Source organism: Nelumbo lutea, chromosome 7 (assembly GCF_056320005.1).
Source record: "Nelumbo lutea isolate HS-2025 chromosome 7, American lotus-T2T, whole genome shotgun sequence".
NCBI classification, from domain to species: Eukaryota; Viridiplantae; Streptophyta; class Magnoliopsida; order Proteales; family Nelumbonaceae; genus Nelumbo; species Nelumbo lutea.
This window is the reverse complement of record NC_142690.1, coordinates 17,801,632-17,829,315: the sequence shown is the minus strand read 5'-3', so window position 1 is coordinate 17,829,315 and position 27,684 is coordinate 17,801,632. Positions and strand designations below refer to the sequence as shown.

General features: G+C 39.3%; 1 protein-coding gene across 9 annotated transcripts in view; it reads left to right on the top strand.

Moving 5' to 3' along the window:
• Positions 1–27,036, top strand: part of LOC148845419 (uncharacterized) — a 53,452-nt gene extending 26,416 nt beyond the window's left edge. For 3 of the 9 annotated variants that reach the window (XM_088952828.1, XM_088952831.1, XM_088952835.1), the window contains 11 exons: positions 1,814–2,542; positions 4,355–4,442; positions 4,529–4,602; positions 5,097–6,216; positions 6,328–6,635; positions 22,588–22,694; positions 23,711–23,864; positions 25,926–26,078; positions 26,178–26,349; positions 26,451–26,547; positions 26,688–27,036. In XM_088952828.1, the coding sequence (XP_088808954.1) occupies positions 1,814–2,542; positions 4,355–4,442; positions 4,529–4,602; positions 5,097–6,216; positions 6,328–6,635; positions 22,588–22,694; positions 23,711–23,864; positions 25,926–26,078; positions 26,178–26,312 (2,868 nt within the window). In that variant the 3' untranslated portion in view covers positions 26,313–26,349; positions 26,451–26,547; positions 26,688–27,036. Of the gene's footprint in view, positions 1–1,813; positions 2,543–4,354; positions 4,443–4,528; positions 4,603–5,096; positions 6,217–6,327; positions 6,636–22,587; positions 22,695–23,710; positions 23,865–24,007; positions 24,090–25,925; positions 26,079–26,177; positions 26,350–26,450; positions 26,548–26,687 lie in introns of all 9 variants that reach the window. The other 6 variants (XM_088952829.1, XM_088952834.1, XM_088952833.1 and 3 more) reach the window with 5 other exon arrangements.
• Positions 27,037–27,684: the final 648 nt, after the last annotated feature.

Genomic DNA, 27,684 nt, shown 5'->3' with positions numbered 1-27,684 from the left:
AGATTTCTGTAAACTGAAGTACTTCCTAGGAATAGAAGTTGCAAGGTCAAGACATGGAGTTAACTCGTGTCAAAGGAAATATGTTCTTGACCTATTTGAAGAAACAGGGTTGTTAGGCACTAAACCAACAGAGACTTCTATGGAACTGAATGTCAAGTTGAGTGTTGATCCAGTTGAGGAGTTTGATGATCCTGGAAGATAAAGGTGGTTGGTGGGAAAGTTGAATTATCTGACTATTACCCGACTAGATATATCATTTGTTGTGAGTATGGTAAGTCAGCTTATGCAACATCCTCGGATTCCTCATTGGGAAGCAGTTCTAAGAATCGTTAAGTACCTGAAGGGTGCTCCAGGCCGTGGTTTACTATATAAAAGTGGAGGGCCCCTTGAGATAGTAGGGTATACAGATGCTGATTGGGCCGGTTTTGTATTAGACAGGAGGTCAACTACAAGGTATTGTACCTTCCTTGGTGGAAATCTTTTAACTTGGAAGAGCAAGAAACAAATAGTGGTGGCAAGGAGTAGTGTAGAAGCTGAGTACAGAGCTATGGCTCATACCGCATGTGAATTGGTATGGTTGAAGAACTTGCAACAAGAGATGGGGTTCTTAGTTGACAAACCTATGAGACTATACTGTGATAACCAAGCAACTGTCACATCTCTTTCAATCCAGTCTTCCATGAGAGAACCAAGCATATTGAGGTTGATTGTCACTTTGTAAGAGAGAAAGTGATCAGTGGAGTGATAACCACATCTCATGTGAGCTCAGGAAATCAGTGGGCAGATCTCTTTACAAAGGGATTGTCTCGGGGCAGAGTAGATTATATTTGTGACAAGCTGGGACTATATGACATATACTCTCCAGCTTGATGGGGAGTATTAGAATACACAAATCAGGGGTATTTTGGTCATTTGGATTTATCTATTTGAGAGTGAAAGGTCTATGTTATTTAAGTTTAAGTTATGTGTCCCATCACTTATGAGGGACAATATGGTCTTTCTTGTAACTATGTTATTGGAGATAAATACAAGTGGGTCGGCTTGAGGTGGACTGATTTTTTTCTAATCTGGCCGAACCCTTCTTCTCCTCCTCCTTCTCTTCTTCTTCTTCTTTATCTTCTTCTTCTCTACTTTAACCTAGAATCGAATAGGGATTTTACATATATTATATGCATTGTACGTCTCATATTGTAATATTTATCATCGTTATTGTCATCTAAGCCTTTTCCCAACTATATGGGGTTGCCTACATGGATCTTATTTCACGATTTCATTCTGTTCAGTTCCATATAAATTATATTATAAATTTATGATATTTATATATAATATAAAAAAACACACACACATACATATCATCATCATCAACCAACCCTTATCCCAATCATATGGGGTTTGCTACATGAATCTTGTTTCACCATTCCATTCTGGTAATGCCATACAGCATAGCTTGCCTTACAATTAATATTTGATTAACTGTATATTTTTTATTAATATTTTATTATTTTAATATGAACAAAACAGTATAATTTTAGCAATATTAGACATAAGAGGGTTTTAATAATAATTTTACCAAATGGTCTCAAGTCTGAAAAGCAAGATTAGACATAAGAACCTGAAATGGATAAGCTAATTTGTGAAGCCACAAAAGTTTTGTTTTGACCTTCTCGAAGTAATCTTGCGATCCTTGCAATTACTATTTTTCTCGTGTGATATGAGTTGATGAATTATTTCTTGAGAAATTTATTTTTACGGAAGCCCATTCATATTATTAACCATAAATTGCTCTTCCTGTTGTATACTATCCTTTTGACAGATGCCTCATTTCCATCTACATCTTTCCTCAGATGGTATTTCACAACATACTCCAGGTTCAATTCTTGATATTATTAAAACAGAGAGCATCCTGTCCAAGGAAATGCTTAATGTAGCTTCAGCCATTCCAGAGAACAGTGGCAGCCAAGTCAGAAATGTAAACATGTTGCTCTCAACATCCAATACAAGAGATTCACAGAATTCCAGGATTCAATCCCTTGCAAAAAGTAACAGGAACAATAGGAGGAAAAAGCAAGAAAAATCTTACAGCAGACGCCTTAAAACTGCTAATTTTGAAGATGCGATTGAACTCTCCATTGCAGCTTCTGAAGCACTGGTGATATCTGAGCTAGTAAAAAACAGTGCAGCTTTAGAAAGTTTGTCAGCTAATTCTGTACTTGAAGTTGCACTTAGGGTGAAGGAAGCACGGAATGGAAACTTGCTTTTGGATGGATTGGATGATGCCTCTACTTGCTCGAGTAAGGGGGTGGATGAGACTGAACTGCTATTGGATCTGGATGAAGACTTTATGGAAGATGCTTTTGAGGATGTAGGGATATCTGTTAAATGGGTTTCTTCTTCTTGTAATAATCAATGTGGCTTCAATTTGGCTACAAAGGAGGCATGCAGCCCATTGAGGATTTTTTCCCATGTTTTAGATACTCCTGCATCAGGAAAGCAGTATGCATGTGATTCTGATGTTCAGTACAGGAGGTTCAGAGTTCAAGAGGTTGGTTTTGATGGATTTTCTAGAAAATAGAAGTTTCAATCTCGAAGATTCATTGACTATGGATATATTGGTTTTGGAAAACTCACCATTCAAATTTCTTACTTCTGCATGAGGTGATCATGACTTCATGAGCTGGGCCTGGCAGGCTTAGCACTGAGTATTCATTGGCTTGCATATAGAATAAATGTTATATTTAATCCAAGCCAGGACTTGGTCAACAGGTATTGGGCCTAGACCCAGCCTATAAATTTCTGGGGCTGGGAATGATGTAGGTCTAGGCCTGGACATAACCTAGGCCCAAGCATGCAGCATTGTGGACCAGGCCAGGTTGGCTAAGAATGATCATCCCTACATGTCAGAAGAAGCTCAGTCTAGACCTGCCTTTGGGATAGAGCTGTCTGGGACAGCAGACCTGAAGAACGGACCCAATTATATAGGGTCTGGGTCTGCATTACATGTCCTGGCTTTGTTCAAGATCGGTTTTGATTGTTCCAAACTGATTGAGACCTGAACTGACTATATATATAATTAATTAATCATGCATATTTATATTGGCATATTACAAAGATACCCCCAGTCTAATACCTATTTTTCTTTTTCACAATAAAATTACTTTTTTTGTCATGATATACTTGTAATATCATCATATTATGATGTCCAAATCAAACAGTAGAAGATCAAGACTGCAATCAGCCTTGAACCCTAATAGATTTTAGGTTAAGAAAAGTAGAAGAAAAGTGAGAGGAAGGAGAAAAGACAGAAGAGGAATAGGAGAACACAAAGGTTTGAAAGAAGGGACAGATTCTAACACATCTGCCGCCGCCACTCTCTTCGTATTTATAGGTTATGTTCAGTACATAGAGAAAATGACAGATCTGCCCTTAGTACTTATATGGCAAATAAAGTAAATAAAAACTGAAATAACGAACTGACCCCAACTGACACTACCATGACTGAAACAAATAATTACACATACTGTCCTATGAACTCAGTGGGGACCACTGATGTGCCACTGCTGTGGGGCCCACATCAGTGTTCTCTACACAAACAATTAGGTTTTTTGTTAACTTACAGGTTACAAGTATAGTTGTCAATTATAGTCATGTCTTATCAGGTCAGACCTAATGGTCCCGATTATAGACTCTATATAGTCTGGTTTGGAACTGGTTCTGTACATTTACTTGTCGAGTCGGGACTGGGTCTATCGTGATCCTGACCCCACCAAATCCATTTAGAGCACTACTTTGGGATTAAAGACTTCAAGTATACAGCTCCATTGGGAATCCCACTTGTATGAAGTGGTTGGAGAAATTTGAATGTTTCAATAGCCCAGGTAAGGCATTTCCCCCCTTTTAATGAACTGAGGGTCTGTTTGGTTTGCAGTCGGAATTGGAATCAGAATCGGAATGGTCTATTCCTCTGCCTGTTTGGTTCAGATGGGAATTGGAATCAGCTGGAATGGGGGGGGGATGTCATTCCCTCAAATGGGGGAATGGCATTCCACCAGGAATGGGACTTGGATTTCGATTCCACCCAACCAAACAGTTGGCACTGGAATGGGCCATTCTGATTCTGATTCCAGATCCCTATTCCTGTGAACCAAATGGACCCTGAGCTCTACTTAGTTGTATCCTCAGGGTGAATGTATAACCTAGTTTAATGGTGGGTTCAATCATAACAAATCAAGAAACTATGGTGTTATAAAATTACATTCATAGACATACCAAAGTGAATGTTTGAAAATAATCATAGATAATGTGGAGTATTGAAGGGCTATTTCATGGGTTTATTTGATGCTGGTCTGGTTTTCAGGGAGTCAAATTTGATATTGCTGATGCAAATTTATTTTACACTCAAGCAAGTATAGACTCTCCTTGGGTTCAAGAATCAGGAAAAGCTGGTAAAGTTTCTTCTAGTCTCTTTCTGGTCTTTATTTATTTGAATTATGAATATTTATATAAATTTCACATTTTATTTGTATTATAGTTGCAGAAAATGAAATAACTGATGTAGATACAGACAAATTCAGAAGCCGTTGGTTAGGTGGTTGGACTATTAAGGTGGGATAAGGATCCTATTAATTTTAATTTGTCTTCCTCATCTTTCAACTTGTTCTGACCCTGTATAATGCTTTTTAAATATCCATGCCAAAGCCGAAAGGAAATGTATCACCAGGTAATAAATCAAAAGGTTGCAAGGCACTAGTTGGGGTGTAATTTGACAGAGACATAATGCTCAGAATCTCACTCAAGCTGGGTTTACCGTTTAACGTGACCCATTGACACCTCTGGTCGTTTCTTTGAATGGGTATAGGGCTATTAGTCATGTAAGTACTATACTCACGTGTGGCTCAGAGAGTTGGATGGATATCATGGATTGGTCATGTTTCCCCTCTACAGAGCTGAAAAAGTGGGCAAGTTTTGATATTATTTTGCTCCTTGACCTCTGTTTTAATATATATTAGATGGTTCTTTGACCTTCCATCTGGAAAACCATTTTTTACGTGCGCAAATTTAACAATCATCTGATAAACATTCTTTTTATATGTGGTTAGCCTGATAATACCGGGATCTTGAAGGATGCTGAAGATTTTGCATGCTTGGACCAAAGTAGTAGGAAAGGCCCAGGGAAATTCTTCATTGGAGAGACCAGCTTTCTCTCAGAATCTGCGGATGTTGCCCCAGATGAAAACTCTTTTGTACAGAATCTGGAGACATGTATATCTTTGATGCCAGGCATGCCTTCTGAATATCTATGTGATAGAACAGATGAGGAAATAGTACCTTCTCAAGATATTGTGAGATCATCTAGTCTTTCCTTGGCAGATCCTATTTGTTCCCTTGTTCCATGCAGTGTTTCCTGTGACAATGTCAATGCTACTTTATATCCAGACCAGAAATATAGAGAAGAGGAAACTGATGAGTGTTTGAATCCCATATCAGACCTTGGGACAGAGAATTTGACCAGAACACTGGTTTCAACCGTACAATCTGCTAATACAGAAAAAAATACTCTACCCGAAATCCATAGTAAAATTTCTGGGGCTACAAGTCGGAGGGAGTTGAACTCCCTCAAAGCTTATAGCATGTTAGTGCCTGCTCAGGATTTCATTTCAAAGAGTAAAAACATTCACGGTAATGAATCACTTTCAGTGGCAGGTGCTTTGGGGTTTCTTTCCCCTGAAAAAGGTGATGATTATTTAAGGTCTTCCAGTAACGAGGCAACTAGACTCTTATGTTTAGATCCTGCATCTAAATGCTCTGCTGGTGAAGGTTGTGAAATTTCTGCCACTGGGAAGCATATCCCAGAATTGATGGTTAAAAAGACCACTAGCAAAGAAACTGAAAGTAGTAGAGATGAGTTGCAGGTTAATCAGAAAGAGGATAGGTGGTCACCTATTATTTTAAATAATGGGAGTCGTCATCGTCATCGGGATTCAAAAATTGTTGAAAGTTACAATACTGGAGAAGGGAATTTAGAAAGGTTTTTAGTACCAGAACTGATGAAGAACACAAATTTAGTTTGTTGTGAGGATCAAAGTAAGACTAAGTTGCTTCCTCAATTGCCATCCAGTCCATTACCACACCCTCATGATGATCAAGGTCCGCCGCCAAAAAAGAAAGTTCGTTTCTCAGAGGACAAAATCAAGTTTCAGCATAACAAGAGCCGCCAAGGTCTAAAATCCATCAAACTTGTGAGCTACGATTTTTTATTCATTTATTCAACTTACAAATTTCATATTTGGAGTTGTCATATGATAATTATTAATGCTTTAATCTTTGCAGGTTCAATAACAAGATTTGGCAAAAGGTTGGAAAATTCCAACTCCCAGTTAAATTTTAGAGCTAGAAAAGTGAATAGTCTGAAAAATTGCCACATCAAGTACAGAAGCAGAATGATATTTCAAGGCATAGAGTTTTTGTTGACAGGATTTTCTAGTCAGAAGGAAAGGGAACTTGAAGCACTTATAAGAGAACATGGGGGTATTGTTCTGTCTCACATTCCTTTACCTTCTCTTGATATAAGAAGAAATAGAAGATCAAGGCGAAATCAGAAGCAGAAACTCCTTCCTGTTGTGGTGGCCCCCCAAAAGGTTTGTTTTGTTGTGGTTCAAAGATGTCTCTTTAGACTCTTGCTGCACTCACAAGTTGTATATGTTTAATATTTGTGGAGATCAAATTCTAAAATCTGAACATGTCAGTCAAAAATTAATCTGTATAAATTGGTAAATTGATTAAGTTGCAAAAAAGAAAGCAATAATGAATACCAGCACAAAAAGATCATCAATAAAAAAGCCACTGTAGAAAGTTAAGGCCCAAGGTATCTTAATCTTTTCTCTGCAAAGGCAGGCATTTTCTGCCATGTGGTGGGATGACCTAGTAAATCTTAACTTTCACTTGATGATGGGCTTTCTGGCTTTGCTGTGTGCTGCAGAATTCTGTTGGCCTCAAACTTATAGATGGGAAAAGGTGTTATGGAATATGGAGAAACATGAGAACCAATTTAGGCTACACTTGATCTGCCTCATGAAAAAAAGAAAACATGGAGAAACAGGACCCCAACCTTCTTTGTCCTACCCTCAATCCTCTTCCCCCACTCATCAATTACCAAAAGATAAAAGAAAAAAAATTGAAAAAAAGTATTTATCCTAACAGTGACGATGAACTTAAAGGGTAAATGCACTTAATTTTTTACTAGCAAACACATGATTTTTTTTGGTGAAAGAAAAATGAATATGTTAAGCCTCAATTGAAATAGTTGAGCTTCTTCAAGGGAGCTGGACCTCCTGAAATGAGACAGGGGAGAAGGAAGAAGAAGGAAAAAGTGAAAGTAGGGATATTCTTTTTCTGATTACATAACGAACTCGTGTGGCCTTGTAAAGGTATGGCCTCAATGCAATTCTTGGTCCTTTGTCTCATGCTCTTCATGTAGTCTTCTAGTGTAAACGAATCACATTGGTGGAGGTGTGGGCTTCCGTAGGAAAGGACCTTGGGTCTCGTGGGCCTGAGTGCTCTGATCTGCTGGGTTCTTATCATCTCCTCTCCCCTAGAGTTTGACCTTGTCCTCAAGGTCCAAATGAGGGTACTGCTGCTGCAGCTGAGAATAGTCCTCCCAGGTATCATCCTCCACTGGGAGATTACTCCACCTGACCAGGGCTTGTTTAACAATTTTCCACACCCTCGTAATCCATCTGAAATCTGTAATCTGATCCGGTTCAAGTGTAAGTTCCCCATAAGCAGTAAAATGGGGAAGGGTGGAGCTGACAACAGCTGTTCCTTCACAGCAGGGCTTGAGGGAGACATGGAATATAGGATGGAGTCGGGAGGACTGAGGTAACTAGAACTTATAAGCAACAGACCCATTTCGTTCTATGACATGGAAAGGGCCAAAAATACCTTGGTGACAGTTTATGCCAGGCACAATGAGCAATAGAGGACCGTTCATATGATTGAAGCTTCAAGTAAATTAGGTCCCATCCTGGTATGTTACTTCGCGGTGGTGCTTATCATGCTGGGGCTTCATTTGCTGCTGGGCCTTGTAAAGGTGGAGTTTCAATGCTTTAAGGACTGTGTCCCCAGCTGAGAGTTGGGCATCAATCTCTGCTACTGATGTGGATCTCCTTCATATGGTAGGAGGGGAGGTGGGTCACGACTGTAGAGTATCTTGAAAGGAGTGGTTCCAACTGCCACATGGTATGAGGTATTGTACCTGTACTCTGTCCAAGGCAACCATTTCGTCCATTATGTGGGCTTTCCTCCTGCATGGCACCTGAGGTATGTTTCCAAACATCAATTAACTTCAGCACCTCAGCCTAGCCATTGGACTACAGGTGGTAACTAGTAGAATGCCACATATTCACTCCTTGAACCCGAAAGTATTCTTCCCAGAAGTGGCTCATAAGTGCTAGGTCTTTGTCTATTACTATAGAAACCGGGGTCCATGGAGCTTGGCCACATTCTAAACATAAACTTGGGCTACCTGAGCAGCTGAATATGGGTGTGGTAGGCCCATAAAGTGAGCATACTTGTTGAATCTATCTACCACCACAAAGATCACCGATTTTCCCATAGGTTTTTGCAAAATTGTTATGAAGTCCATAGGCATGTCATCTCACACTTGCTCTGGAATGGGAAGGCTATAAGAGTCCAGCGGGGGCTTGAGTCATGTACTTCTGTTGTTGGCATGTGGGACACATGATCACATAGTTCTGAATTGCCTTCTTCATCCCCTTCCAATAATAGTGAGTTGCCAATCTCCTGTAGGTTTTAAGAACCCCCAAATGGCCCCCATCTGCTAAGTCATGGAAGAGCTTAAGTAGGTCGAGCAAATGGGTTGAAGATGGTGAAACTACCATGGGCCCTTTGTAGAGTGGAATGGAGCATACTGCAAAGTATCCAGGAACTGTCCTGTTGGAATTGGGTTCTAATACAGTTTAGCTCCAGGTCTTGCAAAACTTCCTCTTGAATCTTCTCTGTAAGTGGATAGACAGGTCTCAAAATAGATAAGTGGGCCAATTCTTCCCATTGAGACAATGCATTAACAACCTTATTCAATGGGTTTGGCTTATACTCAATCAACAATTCATACCCCATGAGCTTGGCAGCCCATTTTTGTTGTTCTAAATTTAAGGCTCTTTGGTCCCCAAGAAGCTTCAGGATTCTCTGTTCTGTTTTGAGAATAAACTTGTGACCCAACAAGTAAGCTCTCCACTTCTGGAACGAGAGAGTTGCAACCATCAATTCCTTTTAATACATGGACTTTGACTGGGCCTGTTGGGACAACGATTTACTGAAAAATGCAATGGGCTGCTCCCTTATAGAGGATTTATGTAATCCTACTGACAACGGATTCAGGTATCCATCATGGGAAGCTGTATAGAGCATTTTCTATGTATTAACATAGTAACAGATCCTATCACATAGATCATTAGTTGACATACCATCCTTGAATATCCCAACATACTCGGGTATGTTACCCTAAAAGGATCTCATTGGTTGGAATATCAAAGATAGACAAGTCTGTACTTAGCCTGATACCAGTATCAAGTCTAGGGATTAAATGCTACGCCCAGTTGTTCCACCCATCACAAAGTCCAGGAACACCTGGATTTGGTCCAGTTCAATGTTTCTTGCAAACACTCATTCTCACACTTTAGGTCATAACCTAAGCAGCTAAGACCCATTGCTCCACTACCTTGGACGGTATGAAAATGATAACCTTGTCATGATAAACTCCTAAAGTCTATCCCTTGGTTGTGGCCTCACACATAATACCAATATGAACCAAGGGGTGATCTAGTAGAACAAACCCATAACAAATGAAATGAATGAACTTTTATTCATTACAAGTTATGTACAACACATCAGTTGGAGTTGGGGGCATACACATTATCTAATAGTAGCCGCGTGGTTGGGTTATTGGTTTTTGAGTGTTGAGGTTTTGATTCAGCCTCGCGAGGTCAAGTGTAGTTGCAAGGTTGGGTTATCAATTTCTTAGCATTGAGGTTGTGATCCAGCCTCGCGAGGTCGATTGTGGCCACGCCATTGGGGTTAGGTTATTAGCTTCCTAGCATTGAGGTTGTGATCCGGCCTTGTGAGGTCGAATGTGGTCATGAGGTTGGATTGTTAAGGACCAGTTGATACTCTTGAGCCTTATTTGCATGGTGTCCACAAGATTTTACCTTGCGACCTAGCGAGGTTTCTTTGTCATGTTCCGCTTGGCCTCGCAAGGTCATGTTATCTTGTTTGGTAGTCATTCTGCGAGGTGGCCTCACTGTATCATGAGTGTTTTCCTGTGAGGCCATTATCTTCTTCTGTTGATATCGCTGTGGGGTCTCAGTCTCAGTTTTCACCATTTGAGATCAACCTCACTATGCAATTTTAGTTGTAATTTTACAGTTTTTACTTTTTAACCCTTGAATATATATTCACTGTCTCACAAAGGGTTAGTCGTTGGTTTAGTGGATGGAAGATTGGTAAGTAGTAGAGTAAATAAAATGTGGAGGCTTGTGATGTTGGGGGGGGTGTTAGTTGAGAATAAGCATTTCAGGTGTTGTGGTTATAGGGGTGTTTTTTTTTTTTTTGTTTTTGTTTGGAAAGGTGGATTTTCATTGGAGGGGTGTAGGTTTGGCTCAGTTATTGTTTGATGGGGGTAATATCTTGTCATCGCTTAGTTGTATCTCTCTTATTTTTATATTTTCTTTATTATAAAAACTTCATATGTTCCATGCCTTATACCTTATTGTGTCTTGTAATTCTTTGTCTTCATTCAATTATGCATTCTTTTCTATTATTTATTCTCTATGCATTCTAAAACTGTTGAAGAGGCAATGAATTCTCATAAAAGAAGGGATGCTATGAGCCTATGACTAAGGAGATGGAAACACTACTAGACTTGGGAGTTAAAACCTCCTCAAGGAAAAGTTACCATGGGCTGTAACTAGGTGCATAAAATAAAGTATAAGGCACATGGGTCCATAGTTTTCAAGGTGCCAAGGTGAGGGTCACCTAGGCGTTGCCTAGGCGATGGATTTTTTTAGTAAAAACATGTATCCTAGGGTAGTTCCCTAGGTTCCATAATCATATTTCCTTAATAAATATCTATAATTTTCATAAGAAAACTATACATTTCATGTTAAAGTATAGAAAATCAACATATTCCAACATATTCACGAGAAGAAAAAGAAGAAAGAAAATAAAATAAAATAAATATAGGGGCTGAACCCCTATTTCTGTTATAGGAAAAGAAAAGAAAAGGTGGAAGAAGAAGAAGAAATTAGTTTATCTTGTCCAGAACTGAAGTGAAGAAAAGATAAAGGAGAGAAAGAGAGAAGAGAGGAGAGAGATTTGAGAGCATCAAAAAGTTGCTGGCAGCGCCAGCTTTTTAATATTCATATTAGGGCGACTAAACATAATATAAAGACAAGGGAAATTACAATATTACCCCTGCGACACTAATAGAAATAAAAAACATAAGAAAAAACACTCTTTAACCACTCTTTTAACACTCCCCCTCAAGTTGGGACCTAGATGTCAATCATGCCCAACTTGTCACATAAATCGTTGTGCCGCAAATGATGTAGCCCTTTTGTGAAGATGTCTGCAAGTTGATCTTCGAACCTGACATAGGGAGTGCACACTTCCCCTTTGACAACCTTCTCTCTGATAAAATGCTTGTCTACTTCAATGTGCTTGGTTCTATCATGTAGTACTGGGTTTGTAGCAATACTTATGGCTTCCTTGTTGTCGCAATACAAAGTCATAGGTCCATCAACTATAAATCCCAGTTCACTCAATAGATTTTTTAACCACATTATTTCAGCCACTCCATGAGACATTGCTCTATATTCAGCTTTAGCACTAGATCTAGCCACTACATTTTGCTTTTTGCTACTCCAAGTCACTAGGTTTCCTCCCACAAAGGTACAATAGCCACTGGCCGAGTCATGGAGAGATATAACAATCTTCCTACAACCCTCTGAAATTGCTTCACATCTTTGATAGATTCACCTGGGCAATCACTTCATTTGTAATTAGGATCAGTAGGGGAATCAACTAGTTTCACCCCCAACTTTCCTGTATCCTATAACAGATCTAGGACATACTTTCTTTGACAAATGAAGATACCCTTTTGTGAGCGGGCAACTTCAATTCCAAGAAAGTATTTCAGAGGGCCTAGATCTTTCACCTCAAACTGAGTAGCAAGAAATCCCTTCAATATTTGAATTTCATCTTTCCAATCATCAGTGATAAATATATCATCAACATACACTATTAGGGCTGCAATTTTTCCTTCCTCTCTTTTCACAAATAATGTATGGTCAGATTGGCATTGCTTGTAGCCCTTTTGTTGCATAGCTACTTGGTACCTGCTGAACCAGGCTCTTGGTGACAGTTTTAGGCCATATAAAGACTTTTTTAATGCAAACCTTTTGTTCATTACTTTGAGCCTAGAAACCAGGAGGTTGTGCCATGTACACTTCTTCTTGTAGATCACCATTTAGAAATGCATTCTTGATACCTGTTGGAATAATGTTAAAATAACTTAGTTGCAGATGTTAGGGCCTATTTGGCTAATTAAATTGTTTTTTATTTCGTTTTTTATTTCTGTTATGTCTGTTATTGTACTCAGGGGCACAAGGGTCTTTTCCCTTGTTATTTCTGTCGCCCTATATATGGTAAAATAAACACTGGCGCCGCCAGTACTGTTACATTGCAAATCTCCTCTCTTCTCTCCTCTCTTCTTCTTCTCTTCTCTTCTCTCCTCTTCCACTTATCTTTGGCCGACTACATTGTCAAGATGGTATCAGAGCGGGAATGCTGATTAAAAGAGAGCAGATTGATCAACCCTACTGTCAAGAGAAGATCGATCAACCCAAAGAACAGATCGAACAGACTAGCAGAAAGGAAATCTAATTCCGGACTACAGAATAGCTACGACTGGTACAATTCTCCCTATATTTTCTCTTCTTTACTCTCCTTGGTCATGTGTCGAGTGAAAACCCTATGAATTTGGGGCGGCTGAATGCTGTCGAACCTGTGTAACCCTAGTTTTTTTGGATCGTGTGATCCTGTTCATGTGTTAAGACAACTGTAGATCAATGCTGACCTGTCTTCTCAATGGTTTGAGTTGACTGTAAGTAAGAAGGATCTCTCCTGCTGATTAGTGACTGTTAGACATTCTAGAATTCTGGTAGGTGGGGATTGATAAAACTATACAGGTCTGAAATCTGCCGAATATTACCTGAGTTTTGTTTGGAATTTGGTACTGTTTGTGCTCAATCTGGTTGGTAAACCCGAGTGTGTGGGTGTGAATTGAGTGGAGCATTGTTTTGTGGAGTAAGGAGGGGTCCTAAGTCCGGTGTGTGGGACTGATTAACTGCTTGACCATGTCGACTGAGAATTCTGCTACTTCAGAGATCTCAGGGAGCCACAATGGAGTGAGTGGGGGAATGGATATGAGCTTTCCCATGGCTGTCATTCCCTTTGATGGTCTGAATTACCTTGAGTGGTCTAGGGGGATAAAACTCTACATCATTGCTAGGGGGCGAATAGGATACATCAATGGGAGAGTAAATGAACCGAAGTATGGAAGTGCTGAGCATGATAGGTGGAACCAAGAGAACAGTATGGTGATGTCTTGGCTCTTGGTTTCAATGCTGCCACAAGTAAGGAAGACTTTTATGTGGGCTGAAACTGCATGTGAGATATGGGAACAAGCGAAGTCCACTTATTCAGAACAGAGACACTATGCCAAGATATATCAACTACAAGCTGAATCTTCTACTTGCAAGCAGGGGGAGAGGAGTCTCTCGATGTACTATTCTGATTTGACATCAATATGGAAAGAACTTGATCAATATTAGAATGTGAATTGGAAGTGTGATGAAGATGCAAAGGCTTATAAGTCATTTGTATCACAACAACGCGTGTTTGCCTTCCTCCTAGGGCTGAATCCGTCATATGAGTCCATCAGGGTACAGATCTTGGGTAGTAAAGATTTGCCATCAGTCCAGGAGGTGTATGCCTTGGTGCAGTTAGAAGAAAGCAGAAGTGTGATGAATGGGGTAGAAGGGGAGTCAGTTGCCCTAGTGGTCCGGGGAAATTCATATACAAATGTCGGAGGTGGCTTTAAAAGGGGTGACACTCAGAAAAAATCAGAAGATAAAAGTAAGCTTTGGTGCACTCACTGCCAGAAGACACGACACACTAAAGATACATGCTGGGATCTCCATGGAAAACCTAAATGGGCACAGGATTTGGCTAAGAAGTTAGCACCGGATCAGGGCAAGAAACCAGGCCAGCAGAATCAAAAAAGGTATAACTCAGCTAATATGGCATCGACAGAGACTAGTCCTTCCGTAACTCAGGAGAGACATCCCGGTTCTGACCCTAAGGAAGATATTATCAACTCCTTCCGTGAACATTTGGAATTGTATGGTAGGACTCTCCGCCAGGTGGATTCTGGGCCTACTCCTACCTCATTTGCGTCTACATCAGGTAATGCCACAGCCTTCCATGTGTCATCTCATACTACTGATTCACCTTGGATTATTGACTTTGGTGAAATTTGTTCCAAACATATAACCTTCTCTCTGGGAGAGATAAGGTAAGACTGGCTGATGGTTCTTTTTCTACCATAGCTGGCCGAGGCACCATACCTCTCCCACTTGGCCTTACTCTTCCTAATGTCCTGCATGTTCCGAAATTACCTATTAATTTGTTGTCCATTAGTAGTATTATTCACTCTTTGAACTGCTCAGTCACCTTTTTTTCCGTCTTCATGTGTGTTTCAGGATGTGACCTCGGGGAAGACGATCGGTAGAGGAAGCATGGTGGATGGTCTCTACGTGTTGGAGAATAATGCTGGTCTAGTGGCGACTGAGTCCACAAGTTCGTCGAGTGAGAGTCAGGCCTATTTATGGCATAGTCGTTTAGGTCATCTTTCTTTTGAGTCGTTAAAAGTTATGTTCCCAAAGTTGTTTGAGTCCTTGTCAGTGAGTCAGTTACAGTGTCAAACTTGTCAATTGAGTAAGCATTGTAGAAATTCTTTACTTTTAAGAAATAAAAGATCTGAATTTCCATTTCATATTGTTTATTTTGATGTTTGGGGCCCTGTTACTCTACCTACTGCGGCTGGCTATAAGTATTTTGTTATTTTGATTGATGATTATTCTCGATACACTTGGGTTTACCCTATGCGATCTCGAGATGAAGTGCCACAAATTGTGAAAGATTTTCAACGCATTGTGTTCACTCAGTTCCAAACGGAAATTCATAATTTCCAGTCGGACAATGCAAAGGAATATTTCCATAGCGATCTCACGAAGTTCTTTGCTTTGAGTGGGTCACTTCAGCGAAGCTCTTGTGCCAGGACACCTCAACAAAATGTTGTGGCTGAACGGAAAAACCGTCACCTTCTCGAAGTTGCTCGTGGATTGCTGATTCATATGAATGTGCCAAAACAGTTCTGGATGGATGCAGTATTGTGTGCAACATATATCATCAATCGCATGCCCTCTCGGCTACTAGAGTATAAGGCCCCACATCAGCTCTTGTTCCCTACAGCCCCGCTATCCACCATTCCGATGCATGTTTTTGGGTGTCGTCGTTTTGTCCCCAACCTGTCACCTACTCGTGGTAAACTTGACCCTCGAGCTATTCCTTGTGTTTTTCTTGGTTACCCTTCATCTCAAAAGGGGTATCGTTGCTATGATCCCATTGCCCGCAAGTACTATGTTTCCATTGGTGTCTCATTCTTTGAGAGTCAACCGTTCTTCTCGGTTTCTCCTCAGGGGGAGAGTAGGGTTGAGGAGAAACAGGCAACGCCTCAGATTCAACTACCTCCTTTACCCGATCCTCCTCCGTTCTGGGTTTTTCATCGTCGCCATAAGAGCCAGCAGAGTTCAAGAGCCGTGGAGCCGGACACTATGCAACCAACATCATCGGATTCACCCGAGGCAGATCCGTCTCATCGGCCAGGTACACTTGCTCCCATTGCTCCTTTAAATGTTGATTCACCTGTCCCCAATGATCTTAATATTCCTATTGCTAAGAGAAAGGGTGTTAGGTCTTGTACCACTAATCATCCTATCTCTAACTTTGTGTCCTATGAGCATGTTTCACCTTCGTACCGTGCCTTTCTATCTTCTGTGGATAGTGTTTCCATCCCTAAGACCGTGGCAGAAGCTTTGTCAAAACCTGAATGGACAGATGCAATGCAGGAAGAAATTGATGCCTTACACAAAAATGGTATGTGGGAGTTGGTAGATTTTTCTGAGGGGAAGGAACCAGTGGGGTGCAAGTGGCTGTTCACAGTGAAACACAAAGTTGATGGAACTGTTGAAAGGTACAAGGCTAGACTGGTAACAAGAGGCTTCACACAGGTATATGGAGTGGACTATGCGGAGACTTTTGCTCTAGTAGCGAAGATGAACTCCATCTGGATTCTCCTTTCCTTGGCAGCAAATCTTGACTGGGATCTTCACCAATTGGACATCAAGAATGCCTTCTTGAATGGTGATTTGGAAGAGGTGTACATGACCCAACCCTTAGGGTTCTGTGCCAAAGGTAGTGAACAAAAGGTGTGCAGGTTAAAAAAGTCTTTATATGGGTTGAAACAATCACCTCGGGCTTGGTTTAGTAAGTTCCATTTAGCAGTCCAACAGATGGGATTCAAACAATGCCAGTCAGATCATACCCTGTTTGTAAAAAGAGGTGAAGGTAAAATTGCAGCTCTTATTGTATGTGGATGACATAGTGATCACAGGAGATTGGGAGGCTGAAATCTAGAGACTAAATAAATTCTTAGCCACTAAATTTGTGGTGAAGGATCTAGGCCCCTTACGATACTTTCGTGGAATTGAAGTTGCCCGCTCTCACAAGGGCATCTTTATTTCCCAACGGAAGTATATACTGGATCTACTAGAAGATACAGGCAAGTTGGGGGTAAAACCATATGATTCACCTATTGAACCTAATCACCATCTGGGAGATAGTCAGGGAGAGTTTTTGAAAGATGTAAAGATGTTCCAGAGACTCGTGGAGAGACTTCTGTATTTGTCTATGACCAGGCCTGATATTGCCTATGCAGTGGGTGTCTTTAGTCAATTCATGCACAGCCCGAGGACAACTCACTTTGAGGTTGCAGAGAGGATCTTGAGATATCTCAAGAAGTTTCCTGGAGCTGGTTTGTTGTTCCAGAAACACATTCACTTAAAAGTGGAAGTATATACTGATGCAGATTGGGTAGGAGCAGTCAATGACCGAAAGTCTACCAGTGGTTATTGTGCCTTTGTAGGAGGAAACTTTGTCACATGGAGAAGCAAAAAACAAAGTGTGATGGCTAGATCCAGTGCTGAAGCAGAGTATAGAGCGATGGCTCATGGGGTTGCGGAAATCATGTGGATAAGAAATCTGTTAGGTGAACTGGGTTTCGCAGTAAGCAATCCTACGTCACTCTACTGTGACAATAAAGCTGCCATCAATATTGCTGCTAATCCAGTTCTACATGATAGGACGAAACACATTGAAGTGGACAAGCATTTTATCAGAGAGAAACTTTAAAGTGGAGAAGTGTGCACACCATATGTCAGCTCGGAAGAGCAACTTGCAGATATTTTCATCAAAGGTCTTCATCATGTGCGGCACAAAGATTTGTGTGACAAGTTGGGCATGATTGACATCTATGCTCCAACTTGAGGGGGAGTGTTGGAATAATGTTAAAATAACTTAGTTGCAGATGTTAGGGCCTGTTTGGCTAATTAAAGTGTTTTTTATTTCTGTTATGTCTGTTATTGTACTCAGGGGCACAAGGGTCTTTTCCCTTGTTATTTCTGTCGCCTTATATATAGTAAAATAAACACTGGCGCCACCAGTACTATTACATTGCAAATCTTCTCTCTTCTCTCCTCTCTTCTTCTTCTCTTCTCTTCTCTCCTCTTCCACTTATCTCTGGCCGGCTACACTGTCAAGAATACCCAATTGGTGAAGGTCCCAATCGAAATTAGCAGCTAAAGAGAAGAGAACCCTAATGGAGTTCATCTTTGCAATTAGTGCAAAAGTTTTTGCATAATCCACCCCACACTTGAGTGAACCCTTTTGCCACTAGACGAGCTTTATACCTTTCCACTATGCCATCAACCCTATGTTTCACTATAAATACCCATTTATATCCAACTGGTTCTTTTCCCTTAGGAAGATCCACCAATTCCCATGTACCATTTTTATGTAATGCATTAATCTCTTCCATCTATCCATTCAGGCACTGAGAGAGCTTCTGCCACATTCTTAGGAGTAGGTACACTGTCAATGGAAGAGAGGAATGCCCGAAAGGAAGGTGAAATGTTTTCACAGGAAACAAAGTGGGAAATGGGGTGCTTGGTGGTGCAAGATCTAACACCCTTCCGGACAGCAATAGGAAGGTTAAGATCATCAGCACTTGAGGTATCAATAGCAATTGGGTCAGAAATATCAATGGGAACTAAGGTACCTGAATGTGTAGGACCCGTTCCTGGAGAATGTGATGGCATTGGTGGTACAACTTCCTGATGCTCCATAGCTCTTGAACATGGTTGGCCTTTATGATGACGATAGAAAACACGGAAGGGAGGAGGATTAGGTAGAGGAGGGAGCTGAATCTGAGGTAGAGCAGGGTTCTGAACCTGTTTGTCCTCATGCCTACACTCTCCCTGAGGAGAAACAAGAAAGAAAGGTTCACTCTCAAAAAAGGTGACATCCATGGAAACATGATATTTCCAAGAAACAGAATCAAAGCACCGGTACCCCTTTTGATTTGAAGGGTATCCCAAGAATATGCAAGGAATAGCACGAGGATCTAATTTCCCACGAGTGGGTGACAGGTTTTGAACGAAGCAACGACAACCAAAAACACGGAGAGGAATAGACAAAAGAGGAACCTTGGGAAACAGAAGCTGATGCGGGGCTTTGTACTCTAACTACCGAGACGACATACAGTTAATGAGATAGGCAACACAAAGGATAGCTTCAAGCCAAAAGCATTTGGGGACGTTCATATGAATCAGTATTCCCCGAGCTACTTCAAGAAGATGGTGGTTCATTCTTTCAGCAACACCATTTTGTTGTGGTGTTCGAGCACAGGAGCTATGGTGGAGAGATCCATGTGAAGTAAAGAACTCCGTAAGGTCATTATTAAAGTATTCTTTGGCATTATCAAATTGGAAGATCTGGATTTCGGTTTGAAATTGGGTGAAAATCATTCTTTGGAAGTCTTGGATAATTTTTGGTACTTCATCCCTAGTTCTCATGGGGTATACCCATGTATACCGGGAATAATCATCAATAAAGGTAATGAAATACTTGTAGCCCCTTTCAGATGTTAGAGTGACTGGTTCCCAAACATCAGAGTGAACAATATGAAAATGAAATTCAGATTTAGTATTCTTTGAAGAAAAATGAGTTCTACAATGTTTACTCAATTGACAAGTTTGACATATCAACTTTGACACTGACATTGACTTAAACAGCTCTGTAAACACAATCTTTAAGGAATCAAAGGATAAATGACCAAGACGATTGTGCCATAAATAGGCTTGACTCTTACTAGATTGACTCTTAGACTCAATGACTACAAGGCCAACCTTTTTCTCCAGCAAGTAGACACCATCCACCATATGCCCTCTACCAATCACCTTCCCGAGTCCAAATCCTGGATTACACAATGAGAAAGGAAGAAGGTTATTGAACAATTTAAAGAATTGGTTATACTAACATAAAACAAATTAATAGGGAATTGGGGAACATGTAAAACATCAGACAGTGTAGGGCCAAAGGGAAGAGAAACAGTCCCTTGACCAGCTATGGTAGAGAATGAACCATCAGCCAGCCTGACTTTGTCTCTTCCAGAGAGAAGATGATAGGTCTGAAAGTAGGTAGACTTACTGGTCATATGTTTTGACGCTCCAGAATCAATTATCCAAGGAGAGGCAGAGGAATGAGACGATACATGGAGAGTTGGGCAGAATTACCTGATGTAGACGCATATGAAGTTGATGGGGGGGCATCCATTTGGCAAATTGCCCTACCATAAAGCTCTAAATGATCACGGAAGGAATTAATGATATCCTCCCTAGGGTCAGAACCAGTTGTGTATGTTTGAACTGTAGTAGTAGTAGGCTGGGTCTCCTGAGTGGCCATGGTTGCTGCAATGAATTTTCTTGGATCTTGTTGGCTTAGCCTCTCATGCAGGTTTGAACCTTGTTTCTTAATCAATTCTTGAGTCCATCTTGGCTTCCCATGAGGGTCCCAACATATGTCACTATTCATGATAGCTTGTTTAGATCACACTAGAAGAGGTTGAATAATCAAACTTATTTCCCTTTCACACACAATGTTAATTTTGGGGGAAAGAAATTGCACCAGGAATAATAAAAAAACCAAGCAGCCACCTTCTAGGTCAACTATAGTACTTCAGTCATCACTATTAGACAGTGTATGCCTTTAGCTCCAATCAACATGATGTACATTATGACATTTATTGTAAATGAATAAAGTACATATTTGATTCATGTTATTATGGTGTGTTTCTGTGTAATACCCTTAAACTGGAAGTGAGCCTGAAAGCTTAATGGGCTTAAAAGCCCATTTCGAACTGGGTTAATTAGATTAATTAAATAGGGGCGGATCTGGGATTTGGATCAGTAGATAAGATAAGGGATTATCCTTATCCACTTAAAGAGTCCAGATCCAAATAAAGATTGGGATCAAGGAACTCCTAATTTGATTAGGAAGGTTGATCTTTATCTATAGATAAGATAATGGATTATCCTTATCACTTAAAGAGTCCAGATCCAAATAAAGATTTGGATCAGGAAACTCCTAATGATATTAGGAAATTGTCTCTTTACGGCTATAAATAATAGAGCAGGGCGAATATTGAATTCACACTCACTCAATACAAAGAGAAGACAACTCAGTTAGACTGATCTTGCCTTCATCTCTTTTTCTTCCTGCTCTTGCTGCCCTACCCTGTTCGACCTCCAGTTCTTGGATTTGATCAAAGATTCGATCTTGATATTGTTTCTTGCCAGAAGAAACAATTTAGAAGCTATGCTCACTATCCCATTCGATTCTTGCTGAAAAATCACTAGTTCTTGGTGAAGAACTACCTGCTGATCCTGCCTCATCCCAAGCTGTCATCTTCAGTGGAGGGAGGATTTGGTACACTCTTTGGGTGTGAACACCTATGTTGGAAGGAGCATTCTTGCGTGGATTCCGTATCAGGTATATCCCTCCCTATTTTTGGTTTCAGATTTGGTCTGGTTTGGTTACAAAAACGAACCTTGAAAATGCAGTTTTCTAAATTGGGAATAGGATTCCTGGATGGGAGTAAAGAAATTTTTGAAATTTCGCCCAACCTTCCTGTAGGGTTCGGCAATCCTTATGATGCTGTTACCGAACTCACAGGTCATCACTAGCCTACCATAAATCTTGTACGGCTGTTGTAGCAGTATGTACAGGTCCTCTCTTGACCTACAAATCAAGTGTGGCTGCTGTTGCAGCATATATAGGTCATCCCCTGACCTACAAGTTCACCAGAAGGCTGCTGTCGCAGCATATAAAGGTCATCACCAACCTACAGTTTGTTACAGGGATCAGCCGATCTCACAAAAAAGGAAAGAGGAGGGACTGTTCGCCTCACATTGACAGACTGAACCTATTACAGGTTCTGTTCTGGCACACAACCAGAAAAAAAAGAAAAAGAGAAAGGGAGAGAGAGTACTTCAGTCCGATCTGAATCTGGATCTAGATCTGGCGAAGGGAGAAGTCAGTAAAAGGTTTGCTCGATCTCTTCTTTCAGATCTAACAGTCCTGGTCTGATACCATCTTGTCCAGAACTGCAGAACTGAAGTGAAGAAAAGATAGAGGAGAGAAAGAGAGAAGAGAGGAGAGAGATTTGAGAGCATCAAAAAGTTTCTGGTGGCGCCAGCTTTTTAATATTTATATTAGGGCAACTGAACATAACATAAAGACAAGGGGAATTACAATAATACCCCTGCGACACTAATATAAATAAAAAACATAAGAAAAAACACTCTTTAACCAGTCTTTTAACAGTATATAAACACACAATTAGTAAAGAAAAAGAAGAAAATGTGTTGATTGAACAACATTTTATGTTCTTCCTTACTTATTGGTTCAGGTTTTGAAGTCTTTGAGGGTTCAATACAGCATTTAGCAATGTTTGTGTTGATTAAACCCTAACAAATAAGAAAATAATAAAAAAAATTAGTGTATAAACACACAAAATGAATATTTTAGTTTAAAAATGTCTATTTTATAATTATAACCTCAAAAAAGTAAGAATATAAAAGCTTTTTATAACATGCTATAGAAAACTGCTTGGCGATTAGGCGAGGTGTGCCTCCAAGGGCGCCCACCTTGACAACTATGCATGCATCTAAAGAAATGCTTAGACATATTGGAATTTATTAGAAAAATACCATTGCCTTGGTAGCTAAGATGAACTCTTACGAGGAACTAATTCTTTTTCATGTATTTTGGCAGTTAGAAACAACCAAATTCTTATATGGTTGTGCCGTAAATGCCTTCTTGCTGAAAGCTCATTGGCTTACTGATTCAATTGTGGCAGGTTCAATGTTAAATCCAGATAAGTAAGTTCCTTCTATCATACATTACTCATTTAATGCTGGTTTTTATGGTCCTACTATTACTGGTTGTTTTGAACTACAGTAATGTATTGCACTGACATAAAACACCAAATTTTTATTAAATCATAAAAAATGCTCAAATGGTCTCTAATTCTCTTGATTTCTACACCAAAATTCTTCTAAAATCAGGGCATATTCAGATCCAGGGTTTTTTGTTTCAGCAGTCAATACCATCTATATGGTGTGCTGATATCATCATAGTTGTCAGATGATATCAGTAATTGGCAGAACCCATTGCACCAGAAAAAAAATTTTAAAGTTGCTCTGGTGCCAAGTAGTTGATTCTAGGTAAAAGAATGCAAGATTGATTACACCCTTATTTTGGTATGGACATCAGCATAAACTGAAGAAAAAGGTTTAATCTGCACCAATTAACTAAAGTAACCCTGTTTAGTTTTTATCGTTTGGTTATTTGGAGGCTAGGAGGGCTAATATCGTTTTTTACTTTTGAAATCTTATTTTTGATGAATAGCATGAATTTTCTTAATAAATCAACTTATAAATATTACAACGTGATGTTGTAACAGAACATATCATTCACATGATGAGGGCATAGTCCACCTATCCCTCCCCCCAATAGAATCGTTTACAATTGAACCCAAAAGAGCTGCTGTCTATTGACTACTTTAGCTAGGGTATCAGCCAAACTATTGGTTGATCTTTGTACCCATTGAACTGTTAACCACGTACTCCTTGTATTTACTCTTTTGAAACATTTATGGAAACAAGAAGTTCTAATTAGTTGGTATATTACTATACTGAGTCTAAATGAGTCTGTGTTGTCTCCTTGTGTATTCATCATGACCAAAATAAATATGATCACAGTGCTGCAAATAGGAAAAACTGAAGAGATGAACAACCTCCAAAAAAATTACTAGACATGCATTTGTTCCTCCTCTTCATGAAGCATATGTATCAATTATTTCCGCAACTAAGTTTTCTAGGTTGATTTTCTCCAGAAGATACATGATTCTACAAAATCAAACTAATGCCAAGGTCAGGAGAATAGGCCACCCGGTTTGTTGTGATAACATGTCCTACATATTTGATAGAGTTGGTGTCATGCTCCATGGAAGACACAGTTTTTGCACTAAATTGGCAAATATTGTTAAGGTGAGGACTTGATCTGGGCATAAGTAATCATTTTTTGGTTTTAATAACTCACTTTTTTATCTTGTTCTTCCTTGATGCTCTGTTTCTAATTAACAAATTTCTCCTTATACATATACCAAATGATCATGATCGTCATCATTTAGTTCCTGCTGTCTTTATGCACTTAAGCTGCTATATGTGGTGGAAGGGAGATAGGAGTGGCTTATTTACGAGTTACGACAATAAGTTGAGTACAAACTTTGGGAACATTTGACCTTCAAGGGTTTAGTAATCTCTGTATAGATTTTGATAATTGATATGAATAAAACACTCATTAATTTAGCAACTTGATGCATAAGTTTCATTCTTGGTTGACTTGTTAAGCAGGAATTTGTGTGATACTGGTTCTAAGTTTTTGACACTGCATAAGAAGAGGGTCTTCTGAAACTATATATGCTCTTTGCTGGTGTAAGTGAAGATTTGGATGTGAGAATGGATAGGAAGAAAACATTAGAGTTAGAGAAAGATATGTTAGAAAAGAACAGATTCAGATATAATTTGTAGGACCAGAGATGGTCAGAAGGAGGATGTTGGAAGAATATAAGAACAGAGAGAAGAGAGAGATTGCACTAGTTTGTAACTTACCACACAAGAACGGCTTGAGACAAAATTATTCCATATTCAACTCAGTTTGGATTACAGTAAGGGGTCTTATATGTAGATTTGATGACACCTATACTCATTTATTCAATAAAAAAATACAGAAAAATAAAATTCCTGCGAATTTGAACAGAAACTCCTTGCCATCTGAATTAAGAAAAACAGAACTTATAAAATTCTGTAAACCATATTTTTTACAAAAGGGACCATTACCTAAATCTGGTCCCTGCTATCTGGGGTCTTGGGGAGGATGGATTGGATATATATCTAATGTATGGTATATCTGATTTGAATCCTTTTTTCTCATGCTTGTAAAAACTAGAGTCTACCATTGAACCAAGCAATGACCATTAGTAAATCATAATTTTTTTAACAATAAACAATAAATAGTAGGGATAGTACAAATCAGGTATTTATTTACAAAAAAAATATGGACTAGATACAATCTACCCTTTAATATCTTCTAAAGAAAAAAACAAGTTTAAAACATGGAAAAAGCCATGATGCAGGAAATACATGATACTGGAAGGGCTTTGACCAATCAAAAACCCCCGTGAATTTTGATAGAAGCCCACCTGGTTGGTTACTACTTTTATGATGGTGGTTTATTGGCTATAAGTTTTTCCAGTATGATGCCTTTTCGGCATCATAGTCAAACTCTTAAAACATATAAAACCAACAAGAACAGTATTTATGTAAATGCCATATTGACACTTGCAAAACCTGAAGAAACTTTAGCATCAAGATTTCATTCCTAGTGGAATATGAGGTGGGCTTAGGACAGATATCCAACTTGCTTGGAGTGATAGCTAGCATGCCCTAGAGAACCTTGTGAGCCAAACTTTCGAAATTTCTTCCACATCTTGGGTTCTCTCAGCCTTATTCTTCTTTCTCTGTAGTCCACACCTGCATTGATTTGACTAACAGGTTATTCTGTAAACTGGGTTCCCTGAATCTGTGCATTAGGGAAGATGTACTAATCCCACTTGTAGCTTGTACTGTATATGCATATTAATTTTAAGCTTGATCTTTTAAACAAGTTTTAAATTTCTATTATCCAAGGATGACAGAAAAGTTGAAATACATTAACTGGCTAACCATGGCTATGAGCTTAAAGCCTTCTTGAAGAAGCTGCTTTGATATGTCATTGGTAATTTGGATTTTCAATTTCATATTGGAGTTAATAGTGGGAATGTATAAAAATGCTAAATGGATATTATATGGTCTTGTATCATCAATATGGACTTTAATTTGCTAAGTGGTTTTTATTTCGATGTTTGGTTAAGGCATCCCTTGATATTGTCATACACTTTGTAGTTCTGTAAGTTGGACTGCTGCTTGTTATAGTCATATTTCCACCATTCTTGTGATTGCATTTCTGAAATTATCTTTTCTTTCGATCCATCCCTGTTGGATGCTTAGCATGGTGGAGGACAGGTGTTCAGAACTCTCCAGTGGTTAATCCAGAGTTTGCAGAACGGAAAAAATTCTGTGGGTGCTATTGTTGCTGAGGATGTAAGTAGGGCATCACGTCATTTGAGGCACTGTGCTTTGGAGCAAAAGCTACCCATGATGGTTAGTATAACAACATGCTGGATATTTCCGGTTATTGGGATCTTACTTGGCTTTGTTGGTTGGCTGCTTGCATATATATATTTGAGCATTTTTATGCAGCCAGCTACCTGGGTCATAGACAGCTTACATTTAGGAAGGCTACTTCCTTTCGTGGAGGATGGGCCCTCCTATCTTAACTCAACAGTTGAGGTTCCTGATTGTTCAACTGCAGTGGAGTCAAGTGAAGAAACATGATTGTTGCTTTTTGTAGTTCAGCTTGTGGAGATGACTGGTATGTAGTCGATAAACTTGTTCAACTTTATATTTTGTTTCCAAACAAGTACTCAAAGTTGATTTTGAGAATATTAATAGATGCATTTTGTATCAATTCAGGCAAGAAGCTTCCGCAAGCATTTCTGTTGTAATATTTGTTGATGATTCTTTCAATTTTTTGTTCATCTCTGATCCTTAGTTTAAAGAGAAAGTAGAGGTAAGTTTGCTTTTGGTTGATGTTCGCTGTTTGAACCACTTACATGTGCTTTTCCCTATTGTCCTTTAAGATGATCATATCTGCATGCAATTCAATCAGATTTGATTGTGGGACAAATAATCTGCTTGATGTATTTTCAGGCATTGCAAACCTGGGTGATCCGTTCTTCGATGCTTTCTGCCTGGGTGACTTCGAGCCTTGCTGCTATTCGAGTAGCAGTTTGGAACATTAGAATACAAGGTAAAAATATCTTGTAATCATTCTTATTTTCTCCTGATAATTTTTGCCTGGATTACTTGAAGTCCAGGTGCTCTGTTGGGGCATTAAGATGTAACACTAGGCCTCGTGGTAAAATGTTTGTGTTATCTTGTAGTCCTGTCTTAATATTATGTATATACTAGATTTTTACATTGCTTGTAAAAGGGAACGTGTGTTGCATTTAAAGTTTTTACAAAATAAAAAATAATAAAAATTTGAAGATTGGAAAAATGTGGCTCTTTGAAGGACGACATTTTATTTGTATAAGGGAAAATTCTCGATTAGTACCCTATACTTTGGGTCTAGTGTCACTTTGGTCCCTAAACTTTAAAATGCGACAAATTAGTACCCAAACTTTTAAAATGTGACAATACAGTACCTGTTGTTAAATAGCTGTTAATCAGCCATTAATTGGCATTTGAAAATGACACAATTGCTCTTCAAGTGTTATTTAATTTTCTTTATCAATCATCTAAATGTTGACAAAAAATTAACTGTCCCAAATCCTTGCCTTTTCCATTCAAGAAAGTTGGGGTCACGTTTGAGTGGGCATTTTGGTGATCCCAACTTTCTTGAATAGAAAAGGCAAGGTCTTGAGACTGTTAATTTTTTGTCAATGTTTGGATGGTTGATAAAGAAAATTAGATGACATTCGAAGGACATTTGTGTCTTTTTCAAATGTCACTTATCGGCTAGTTAATAGCTAGTTAACAGTAGGTACTGGATTGCCATGTTTTGAAAGTTCGGATACTGAATGGTCGCATTTTAAAATTTGGGGACCAAAGTGGCACTAGGCCAAAAGTACATGGTACTAATTGGGAATTTTCCCTTTGTACAATCCAGCTTACCTATCATAGAAAAACACTTTTAAAGCTAAAA